Source organism: Chlamydotis macqueenii, chromosome W (genome assembly GCF_036417535.1).
Source record: "Chlamydotis macqueenii isolate bChlMac1 chromosome W, bChlMac1.mat, whole genome shotgun sequence".
Taxonomy (NCBI): Eukaryota; Metazoa; Chordata; class Aves; order Otidiformes; family Otididae; genus Chlamydotis; species Chlamydotis macqueenii.
In genome coordinates, this window is record NC_141592.1 from 41,920,652 (window position 1) to 41,933,129 (window position 12,478).

At 47.9% G+C, this 12,478-nt stretch overlaps 1 protein-coding gene across 1 annotated transcript in view; it reads right to left on the bottom strand.

Moving 5' to 3' along the window:
• LOC147596697 (amyloid-beta A4 precursor protein-binding family A member 1-like) overlaps nucleotides 1–5,466 on the bottom strand; it is a 42,158-nt gene extending 36,692 nt beyond the window's left edge. The window contains exon 1 of the mRNA XM_086769505.1: nucleotides 4,297–5,466. Coding sequence (XP_086625631.1) covers nucleotides 4,297–5,448 — 1,152 coding nt within the window. The 5' untranslated portion in view covers nucleotides 5,449–5,466. The remainder of the gene's footprint in view (nucleotides 1–4,296) is intronic.
• Nucleotides 5,467–12,478: the final 7,012 nt, after the last annotated feature.

The window sequence follows — 12,478 nt, forward strand, 5'->3', positions numbered from 1 at the left end:
ATGACACCGAGCAGCAAGCAAAGGAGGGGAGAACGAGCCAGCAAGGTAGAGGGAACGATGCCAGCAAGCAAGAGATGGAAAGAAGGTGGAATATGGATGCCAAGGATGCCCAAATGGATGCCCCCTTCCATGGGCAACCCCCACTTATATACAGAGCATGACGTTTATGGCATGGAATACTCTCTTTGGTCAGTTTGGGTCAATTATTCTGTCTGTCTTTCGCCCAGCTTCCTGCATCTGCACATTAGTGAGACTTGGAAAGTCAGACAGTGTCCTTGGTCTCATTAACAACAACTTGTATCATCAGAGTATTTTTATCAACATTCTTCACATACAAAATCCAAAACACACCAGCTACTGAGAGGAAAATTAACTCCATCCCTGCCGAAACCAGGACAGCAAGCCAAGCAGTTAAAGCCTCTTTGGTATGGAGGATGATAGTTGAAATACAAATATGGAGAGGCCTGGCAAATTAATTACATCACACTCCCACAAACCCGCCAAGGCAAGCACCATGTGCTTACAATGGTGGAAGCAACCACCGGGTGGATAGAGACATATCCTGTACCCCAGACAGTCTGGGTTATTCCTCCCCTGGGCAAAGGCAAACCCACCCATGGGATTGCTTTTGCTCAAGGACCTGGGTGTACTTGGTGGGTGATGCAGGAGGATGGGGAAGTCCAATGTGTACCTCAAGGAGATTTGATTTTAGGTGAAAATAGCCAATAATTTGAACTGTATGTCATAATTTCTGCAGTTATTATATGTCATATCAAATGTATTGCAACAAGATGGATGGATGCCATCCCGAGGGACCTTGACAGGCTGGAGAGGTGGGCCCATGCAAACCTCATGAAGTTCAACCAGGCCAAGTGCAAGGTCCCGCACCTGGGTCATGGCAATCCCAGGCACAAATACAGGCTGGGCGGGGAATGGATCGAGAGCAGTCCTGAGGAGAAGGACTTGGGAGTGCTGGTGGATGAGAAGCTCAACATGAGCTGGCAATGCACCCTTGAGGCCCAGAAGGCCAACCGCATCCTGGGCTGCATCAAGAGGAGCATGGCCAGCAGGTCGAAGGAGGTGATTCTGCCCCTCTACTCCGCTCTGGTGAGACCTCACCCAGAATACTGCGTCCAGTTCTGAATCCTCCAACAGAAGAAAGACGTGGACCAGTTGGAGAAGGTCCAGAGGAGGGCCACAAAGATGATAAGAGGGCTGGAGCACCTTTCCTATGAGGATAGGCTGAGAGAGCTGGGGCTGTTCAGCCTGGAGAAGAGGAGGCTCTGGGGAGACCTTATAGTGGTCCTCCAGTACCTAAAGGGGGCCTACAGGAAAGACAGGGAAAAACTCTTCAGTAAGGCCTGTTGTGACAGGACTAGGGGTAATGGTTTTAAAATAGAGGGAGGTAGATTCAGATTAGATATTAGGAAGAAATTTTTTACAATGAGGGTGGTAGAGCACTGGAACAGGTTGCCCAGAGAGGTGGTGGATGCCCCATCCCTGGAAACATTCAAGACCAGGTTGGATGAGGCTCTGAGCACCCTGACCTGGTTGGAGATGTCCCTGCTCCTTGCAGGGGGGTTGGACTAGACGACCTCTAAGGTCCCTTCCAACCCTAACGATTCTATGATTCTATAAGAACCACCTGAATCAGAGAAGAATGAGATTCGATGAAACCGAGCGATGTGCAGCGGTGATGGAACCAGAACTACCACCCAACAACTTCCTCGAGATCAACATCTTCAACTTGCAGACCATGAACATAATACACCAGCTGTGCCAGATGTACCAACTGCGAGCTCCAGATGCAGCATGCAACAACCCCACACTACATACCATCTCTCCTGCCCTGAAAGACTGTTATGACAGTCATGGAGTCAATGAACTCAACAGATGTTGGAGGGATGGCCCATAGATTGAGGGAATGATATCTGTGTGTGTGTGTATATATATATATATAATCATGACGTAAATGGTATGGAATAAGGGGTGGATACTGTCCTGGTTCCGGCAGGCATGGAGTTAATTTTCCTCTCGGTAGCCAGTGTGTTTTGGATTTCATATGTGAAGAATATTGATAAAACACCCTGATGGTATGAGTTGTTGTGAATGAGACCAAGGACACTCTCCTCCTTTCCAAGTCTCGCTAATGTGCAGGCACAGGAAGCTGGGAGAAAGACAGAATAATTGACCCAAAGTGGCCAAAGAGCATTCCATGCCATAAACATCATGCCCAGCATATAAGTGGGCGTTGGCCAGGGCGGGTATCTGCCTTCCTGGCATCCATCTCTCTCTCTCTTTCGCTGGCATCGGTCTCTCTACTTTGCTGGCCCCTTTTTCGCTCCTTTGCTTGCTGCTCAGTTTCATTTCCATGATTGCTGCTTGGGGCAGGCTGTATCGGTCATTGGGACATCGGGGGGTGAGAAAACGTACATTGTTCATTTTGTATATTTTAATATCCTTATATTCTGTTATTACTGTAGTTTTCCTTTGCTATTTTAGTAAACTGTCTTCATCTCAACCCAGGATTTTTCCTTTCTTCCCAATTCTCTCCCCGTCCCGCTGGGGAGGGGGAGGGTGAGTGAGAAACTGTGTGGTGACTAGGGCTAAACCACAACAGTGATGAACTGACCGCAACCCCCATTCTCTTTTTCCCCTGTGCCGCTCGGGGTGAGGAGAGGAAGGCGGTGGAGATAATTTGAAATGAAGTTAAGCCCGGGAAGAGGAGAGGGATGTGAGTAAATTGGTTTTGTTCTTTTCCTCATTATCCTGCTTTGTTTTTATTAATATAAGTTGAAATAGTTTTCCTCAAGTCGAGTCTGTTTTGCCCGTAATGGTAACTTCAATGATCTCTTCCTGTCCTTATCTCAAGCCTCCAGCCTTTTTGCTATATTTATCTCTCCTCCATTCCCTCGGAGGGTGGGGAGAGTGAGTAAGAGACTGCATAGCTTGGTCCCGAGCGGGGCTGAACTACGACGCCTAACTAAAGCTTTGTCAAGATACAAACAATAAATGAATGTCAGTCTTTCTATTATACCATAGAAAACTTTGCTACTGACTTGTAGTGTGCCCCGGCAGCCAAGAGATCAAACCGCATTCTGGGGTGCATCAAACACAGCATAACCAGTCTGTCAAAAGAGGTGATTATCCCTCTGTATTCAGTGTTGTTGCGGCCTCACCTTGAGTACTGTGTGCAGTTCTGGGCCCCACAATTTAAAAAGGATGTGAAGGTCCAGAGGAGGGCAACAAATCTGGTGAAAGGGCTGGAAGGCATGTCCTATGAGGAGTGGCTGAGGACATTTGGGTTTATCTAGTTTGGAGAAACGGAGGCTGAGAGGTGACCTCATTGCTGTCCACAGATTCCTGAGGAGGGGAAGTGGAGAGGGAGTTGCTGATCTCTTCTCCCTGGGATCCAGTGATAGGACACTTGGGAATGGTTCAAACCTGTGCCAGGAGAGGTTCAGACTTGACATTAGGAAACATTTCTTTACTGAGAGGGTGGTCAAACACTAGAACAGGCTTCCTAGAGAGGTGCTCGATGCCCCATGCCTGTCAGTGTTTAAGAGGCATTTGGACAATGCCCTTAATAACATGCTTTAGCTTTTGGTCAGCCCTGAAGTGGTTAGGCAGTTGGACTGGATCATTGGATCGTTGTAGGTCCCTTCCAATTGAACTATGATATGATATGATATGATATGATATGATATGATATGATATGATATGATATGATATGATACATGAGGATTCATAGCAAATCCCTAGAGACTGCAAGCAGATAAGTAGCCTGAATCTTTTCAGATCTGCATCTGTGATATTACCTTTATAGAAACAGTAAATAATATTAACAGGTTTTTCATAGAAACTGTTAGCATTATTATCTGACAGAAAACAAAACTGACAAGTCCAGAATTAACGGGAACACACAAGGTTCTATACCATAAAGTAAATTATTTAGTAGTCATTCTAATTATCAAATGGATGTTAGGAAAAAAATTAATAGCACTTGTTTCAGAAAAAAAATCAGTAGAGCTTTCTGTATCAAATTCACCTCTAGTGCAACTCTAATGAAGTCAGCAGTGTTTCATAAAGGAAAATTTGGTGGACTGACAACATATATGTATACTCCTTATGCATCATTTTGAGTAAAAATTTAAAATAGATACAGCATTACATATTTTACTGAGGAATAAAAGGAATCACAGAAGAGTATAACACTCTCAGTTTCCCTGTAATGTATATTACACAGTCCCTGTTCCTTTAATTGTAACACGTGAGCCTAAAGCTCTGTATACTTACATCTCCATCTAGTGGCCTTTGTTCTTCACAGTCCCTGGTTGGGCTAATGTCCTGCCTCATCACCCAAATAGGTTCTTTTGGTTCATCAGGGGTATAAGGAGAACGAACAGTCCGTGTCTTCACTTCCTCAATAGCTTCTTTAATATCTTTGATGGCCAGTGATACTGCATCCCTTTTTTCCTTTCTGCACCTCTGTACTGACTCTCCTGAGTGGGCTGTGGCCCGAGAGCCAGCTGACAGTTGACTGTTGCTTTCATGCCCCCTGCCAGGGAGAGCATGAGCATGCTCTAAGCTCTGCTCTGCCTCTAGCATGTCTTCAGCAGCCTTGCCCAAGCTCTGAGAGCTCATACTCTGTTTCACCTCTGCCACAGTCTGATCAATATCTTCCTCTTGTTCATAGCTGTCCATTCTTGGATATGGAGCAAACTCTGCCTCTTTCTCAGGGCTATCTGACTCCCCATCAGATCGTTCATCATAATGGTGAAGGCGGGCACCAAGAGCTTCCTTGTGATAGTTGTCAGCTTCCTCCCTTTCCCACTCATAGAGCTGAAGCCCCTCCCTAACATCAAGGTCCAGCACATCCCCTATCTCCTCATACACATGCTCCTGCTGCCTATAGTCAACATAGGGCTCAGCATACCGCTCATCCTCTCCTTGGTGGAGGGGCTGGTGAGTGTAGACATAACCTGAGTACACTGCATTAATGACTTCCTCATGTTCAATGGAGTGGAAACATACATGATCAGGCAGTGTTCGATTACGAACAGCCTCAGTATGCTCTGCTTCAGCATTTTCCGTGTACTCCTCAGACTCAGGCCTGTACTGCACTGCATATGTAGTCTCTTCCTCATTCTCCTGAACTATATCTACATCATAGCCATCCTCTGCTGTGGCTATAATATCCCCTTCCACCATGTCCATGTGATTGTGGAAATCACTCTCAGTGCTGGCTGATCGAGCTAGCATCCCTTCCTCTTCTTGCCCAGATGGTATCTCTTGGTTGCTGTTTCTGTGCCTTGAATAGCAGATCACAGGCTGTTGTTCCTCTTCTACCTGTGAGTGCTCCAAGTCAGCTTCCACTGATTCATTCATATCTTCATTTGCTGGCTCTTCATTCACCTGCACCTCAGATGGTATGACCAAATGATTCATGGAAAGTTCTGGTGTGTAGGCCACTTATTCTGTAGACATTTTGTCTACCAGGACTGGAAAGAAATTAAAAGAGTGATGTTATTAAAAAAAAAACCCAAACAAACACAACTAAAACAAAAAAAAACCACCTCAGTCAAACAGAAAAGCCCCACAATGTGGAGTCAACAAACAGTCCCAAAGTAGCAAAAGGCATCCTTGCTTCTCCAGCAAAGTTTTGGCTTCATCAGCTCGGAAGTCAGAGGACAAGCAGCACAACAGCAAGACTTTCAAATGCAAATTGATTTCTACCAGCACCATTCATTCAGAGATGGGACCACAATTCTTTTGAGAATTGCATTTTACAGTTTTATGGAAAAATTTTCAGGGAAAGAATCCACTATCTCAGACCAGTCCAAGAAGTACTTCTATGGGCTGGTCAGACATCAAGGCAATGCAGACAAGCTGCACATCAAAGCAACTAACTTTCACCAGGGTCTCAATTGTGGTAGAGATATTGTGGTAGGATGTGGCAGTGTAAAATGACAAAGAGATTTCATCCTGTTGCAGTAGTCTGCAATAGGTCGGATATATGATACCTTTGCAGACTAGACATTTCCAACATGGTCTCTTCAACTGAGATCCTCATCCTAGGGCTCCTTTTAGTCAGTGGAGAGAAAAAGACACTTTTAGGGTGCAATGTAAAGTGCCCGTTTCTCTTCTGTAGAAAAGCATAAGATAGCTAGCTCCAGTACAGACATCTTCACGAAATACATCTAAAATTATGTAGAATCGTAGAATCATAGAATAGTTTGGTTAGGGTTGGAAGGGACCTTTAAAGGTCATCTAGTCCAACCCCCCTGCAAGAAGCAGGGACATCTCCAACCAGATCAGGTTGCTCAGAGCCTCCTCCAACCTAGGCTTGAATGTTTCCAGGGATGGGGCATCCACCACCTCTCTGGGCAACCTGGGCCAGTGCTCTACAACCCTCATGGTAAAAAAATTTTCCTAATATCTAATCTGAATCTACCTCCCTGCATTTTGAAACCATTACCCCTTGTCCTATCACAACAGGCCCTGCTGAAGAGTTCCTCCCTGTCTTTCCTGTAGGCCCCCTTGAGGTACTGGAAGACCGCTATAAGGTCTCCCCGGAGCCTCCTCTTCTCCAGGCTGAACAGCCCCAACTCTCTCAGCCTGGCCTCACAGGAGAGGTGCTCCAGCCCTCTGATCATCTTCGTGGCCCTCCTCTGGACCCTCTTCAACTGATCCGTGTCCTTATGTTGGGGGCTCCAGAGCTGGACACAGTACTCCAGGTGGGGTCTCACCAGAGCAGAGTAGAGGGGGAGAATCCCCTCCCTCAACCTGCTGGCCACGCTCCTCTTGATGCAGCCCAGGATGCGGTTGGCTTTCTGGGCTGCAAGCACGCACTGCCAGCTCATGTTGAATTTATCCATCAGCACTCCCAAGTCCTTCTCCTCAGGGCTGCTCTCGATCCATTCTCCGCACAGCCTGTATTTGTGCATGGGATTGCCACGACCCTGTAACCGGTTCGTAGGATTCCTATGCACAAAGTTCAACAAACATATGATATTTAAAAGCACAACAGTATTTATTGCTATATTGTATCCTTGCATAAGCAGTTACTAGCATAAGCAGTTACAGTCCCTAGCATAAGCAGTTACTAGCATATTGTTTTCCCTTTATGAGAGTCTTACCAACCCAACTAAGCCGGAGACACCGCCGAGCAGGAGGAGGATGATCAACGGGGTCAGAGCAGAGAAGGGAGGCAGGCGCAGCACCTTCAGGGCATCCCCTATTGTTTGTAGAGTGTGCTCTGTGTCCATTCTCTCTCCCTCTGCTCTGAGCCGCCTCTGTTTATACCCTCAGCAGATTCAGTGGAAGAGTACTGACCAGGTGTTGATGCATGCGTGGCCAGCGCATGCAGCAAGGCCTGCCAAGTACGTGCCCTGCTGGCTAACAGTGGTTCCCAGATAGCAGCAACATCCTGCTCAATAACAACCCTCCTAGTTCCCCTCTCTGAGATAACAACCCTCCTAGCTCCTCTCTCCAAGGTCGCGTTCTCGCAGCTGTGTGCAGTTTGTCATTTCCCACAGTGGCCCTACATGGACCATCACTGCAATCTCTCACACAGACCCATGTGCAGGACCTTGCACTTGGCCTGGTTGAACTCCATGACGTTTGCACGGGCCCACCTCTCCAGCCTGTCAAGGTCCCTCTGGATGGCATCCCTCCTCTTCAGCGTGTCGACTACACCACACAGCTTGGTGTCATCAGTGAACTTGCTAAGGGTGCACTCTATCCCACTGTCCATGTCGCCTACAAAGATGTTGAACAGGGCTGGGCCCAACACGGACCCCTGAGGGACGCCACTCTTCGCCGGTCTCCCCTTGGACATTGAGCCGTTGACCACCACTCTCAGAGTGCGGCCATCCAGCCAACTCCTTATCCACCGAGTGGTCCGTCCATCAAACCCATGTCTCTCTACTTTAGAGAGAAGGATGTCGTGCGGGACAGCATCAAAAGCTTTGCACAAGTCCAGGTAGATGACGTCCGTTGCTCCTCCCTTGTCCACTGATGCTGGAACCCCGTCATAGAAGGCCACCAAATTGGTCAGGCACAATCTGCCCTTCGTGAAGCCATGTTGGCTGTCACCAACCACCTCCTTGCTCTCCTTGTACCTTAGCATGGTTTCCAGGAGAATCTGCTCCATGACCTTGCCAGGCACAGAGGTGAGGCTGACCGGCCTGTAGTTGCCCGGGTCCTCCTTGTTTCCCTTTTTAAAAATGGGGGTTATGTTCCCTCTCTTCCAGTCATCGGGGACCTCACCAGACCGCCATGACTTCTCAAATACGATGGCCAGCAGCTTGGCAACTTCATCTGCCAGTTCCCTCAGGACCCTTGGATGGATCTCATCAGGTCCCATGGACTTGTGTACCTTCAGGTTCCTCAGATGTTCCCGAATGTGCTCTTCCAGTACAGCGGGCGGTTCTTCATCCTCCCAGTCCCTGCTTGTGCCTTCCACAACTTGGGTGGCATAACAAGAGCCCTTATTGGTGAAGACTGTGGCAAAAAAGTCATTGAGAACCTCAGCCTTCTCCATGTCCCGGGTAACCAGGTCACCCGTTTCCTTCCGGAGGGGGCCTACATTCTCCCTGGACCTCCTTTTGTCCCCGACATACCTATAGAAGCCTTTCTTGTTGCTTTTGACATCCCTGGCCAGATTCAGTTGAACAAATAAAGGTACTGTGTTCATCAGAGTGAAGAATCACAGCAAGATAAGTCAGTTGCAGACAAGGGAGATGGGAGATAAGGGGGTGTAGAATTGATATCTACAAAGATGAGTCACTGTATGGCTGCCGGAAAGTAATCAGCATGATAAAAACCACACTCCTGGGAGGAAGATCCCAAATGTTTATGTCCAACCGCCTTTGTATAACAAGCTAATCAATAATCAGGACCTGCACAGAAGTGCACCAGTTATGTAATTAAAAGTTGACCAATGAGTAAATCTTGTGCAACTTCTCCTTTGTTGCAATCGGTATAAAAAGCCTATGAACTCTCCAAAGAGGGGTGCTAGATTTGCGCATTATCGCTTAGCACCCCTTTCTGTACAGAACTGCATTAAAGGTTAGAAGGTGGATCTTGACTCTGTGTGCTCATTGGCTCCAGCACACCGGGCATGAACCTATTCCCAGATTAAGGGACAACAATTTCTGACGACCCAGATAGGACTGCCAAAAGGCCTTGCCCAGTCCAAACCGTCAACATCGGCAATGGAGGGACAGGACACCTGAGACCAAGCGCGCACCGGTGATTTCATCGGAGATCTGGCCTCAACCCTCTGGCGGCCTGAGGTCAGCAAGTGGTACAACAGCGCAACACCCCAAGAGATCCACTGATAACCTGGAGAGTGGGAGGGATCCATCAGACTGGTGAGTACTCCTTGTGTTTAAGGTTTATGCGCGTTGTTTGAGCGGATTGTCAGACTCGCACATAGATGCCGTGGTTCGTCAAAACTGGGCTAATACCCCATGAGCCCTCCTTAGTTGATTGAGTGGTAAGTCAAGGCCGAGTGTGAGCAGCCACTGGAAAAGAATGGGAAGTAGCCGGTCCAAGATTCCCCTCCCATTCCCCCTTGGGATGCATCCTTAAGAATTGGCCTAAGTTTGGGGGTGACTCTATGACAAAAGATAAAATGAAGCGATGCTGTAACCAATGGTGGCCCCAGTATAAATTAGATGATGGAGAACAATGGCCAGAAAACAAATCCTTACATTATAATACAATTTTGCAATTGATGTTGTTCTGTAGGCGCCTGGGGAAGTGGGATGAATTGTTATACGTTGAAGGGTTTATGTCATTGTTTCGGGATTGGAAAATTCAGGCTGACTGTAGGTTAAAAACCAACCCTATGATGCTATGCATTGAACTCAAAGTTAAAAGGGAATTTAATGAACCTCCAAAAATCTCTCCTAGTTTAGAATCTGAGGACATTCAATTGCTGGTACCCTCAGCCCCCCTCGCCACATAATTCGCCTTCAGGGAGCTCGTCTATAAGCCAGATGTCACCACAACAAGGAAGTACGTCTGTTACCCCTGTGAGGGAAACATGGGGCACCTCCCTAAGTTCAGGGTCCTCATCATCATCTCCCCTAAACGATTTGGCTGATTCGATCAGGAGCGGTATAAATTCTAGTCCAATTGCCCATCATACTAGACGACAAGGGAGACCAAGCGTCCAGGCTCCCTTACGACAGGCTCTGGGTGCAGGAGGGGAACCTGTCTTCATCCATGTGCCATTTACTACATCAGATTTATTGAATTGGAAGCAGTCTGTTAGGTCTTTGTCCTGGTTTTATTTGGGGGGGGGGGGGGGGGGGCTACGGTGGTAGCTTCTGTAGGAAACTGCTAGAAGTTGCTCCCCTTTGTTCAGTGGACTCAGACGGGCCTAGGGCAGACCCACTGCTGGCCAAGGCCAAGCCAATTCACAGAAGAATGTTCCCTGATAACGCCTCTGCGATACCATATTTAAGAAGGGTAAAACAGGAAAAAAAAAAAAAAAGAAGAGAAGATGTAAAGAAGCTGAGCAGGGGCAGAGAGGGGGAGGCGCGGGCCTTGTGGGCCTTGCAGGCCTCACCCTCTGGCCTCTCACCAGGCGGCCGACTGGGCCTGACTTGGCCCAGCTCAGCTGCAAGAAGTGGAGAGGAGATGAGATGTGAATGAGATGTAAAAATAGCCTGAGAGGCATCTGCCTGCCTGTTGTGAAGAATTTCTGGTGAGAGGAACGGCTGCAGATGCCAAGGTCAGTGAAGAAGGAGGGGGAGGAGTAATGCAGCTCCTGGCCGAGATTCCCCTGCAGCTTGTGGTGAAGACCATGGTGGAGCAGGTTGTCCCCCTGCAGCCCATGGAGGTCCACGGAGGAGCAGAAATCCACCTGCAGCCCGTGGAGGACCCCACGCCAGAGCAGGTGGAGGCCTGAAGGAGGCTGTGGCCCATGGAGGGCCCGCTGAGGACAGCCATTCTGGAGAGACTGCACTCCGTGGAAGAGATGACTCATGCCGGAGCAGTTTCACGAAGAACTGTGGAGTGTGGCTGGGACCCCACGATGGAGCAGGGGAGGAATGTGAGGAGTTCTTCCCCTGATGATGAAGCAGCGGCGTAAAACAACGTGTGATGAACTGACCGCAACCCCCATTCCCTCTCCCCACCCTGTGCCGCTCAGTGGGGGGAAGGTAGTAGAGATAATGTTAAGCCTGGGAAGAGGGAGGGGTGGAGGGGAGGTTATCTTGTTCTCTTTCTCATTCTCCTGCTTTGTTTTTAGCAATAAATGAATAGTTTTCCCCAAGTTGAGTCTGTTTTGCCCATAACGGCTACTTTAAGGGTTTTCTCCCTGTCCTTATCTCAAACCTCGAGCCGTTTTTCTTATATTATCTCTCCCTATTCTCTCGGAGGGTGGGGAGAGTGGGAGAGAGACTGCGTAGTCTGGTCCTGATCGGGGCTGAACTACGACAGTCTTATAGAGACAATCCGTCGAGAATGCATCAGTTGCTTGAAACTATCCTGATAACCCATAATCCTAATGGAGGAGACATGCAGGCCTTACTAAACACCTTTCTGACCACAGAAGAAAGAAGAATGGTCCTAGAAAAGGCACTAGAGGAGGTGAGACAGAGATTCCCCGGGGATGAGGTGGAAGAACTAATACCAATTAGAAGAGACTCTGAGTGGGATCCAAACACCGGTCAGATCGCAGCTTTGTTGAAACAATACCAGCAGTTGATTTTGTATGGTGTCCAGCATGGGATACCAAAACCAAAAAACCTCTCTATATTATATGAGGTCTGTCAGGACCCGGACGAGAGTCCATCGGCTTTTTTTGAACGTCTCTGTAGAACAGCCAGAAAATGGACAGATCTGGACCCGAGTGATTGTCCTGGTTTCGGCAGGGATGGAGTCAATTTTCGTCTCAGTAGGTGGTGCATTTTGGATTTCATATGTGAAGAATATCGATAAAACACCCTGATGGTATGAGTTGTTGTGAATGAGACCAAGGACACCGTCCTCCTTTCCAAGTCTCACTAATGTGCAGATGCAGGAAGCTGGGAGAAAGACGGACAGAATAATTGACCCAAAGTGGCCAAAGAGAGTATTCCATGCCATAAACATAATGCTCTGTATATAAGTGGGGGTTGGCCAGGGTGGGTATCTGCCTTCCTGGCATCCATCCTTCTCTCTCTTGTTTGCTGGCATCGGTCTCTCTACCTTGCTGGCCCCTTTTTCGCTCCTTTGCTTGCTGCTCGGTTTCATTTCCATGATTGCTGCTTGGGACAGGCTGTATTGGTCATTGGGACATCGGGGGGTGAGAAAATGTACATTGTTCATTTTGTATATTTTAATATCCTTATATTCTGTTATTATTGTAGTTTTCCTTTGCTATTTTAGTAAACTGTCTTCATCTCAACCCAGGATTTTTCCTTTCTTCCCAGTTCTCTCCCCCGTCCCGCTGGGGAGGGGGAGGGGGAGCGAGAAACTG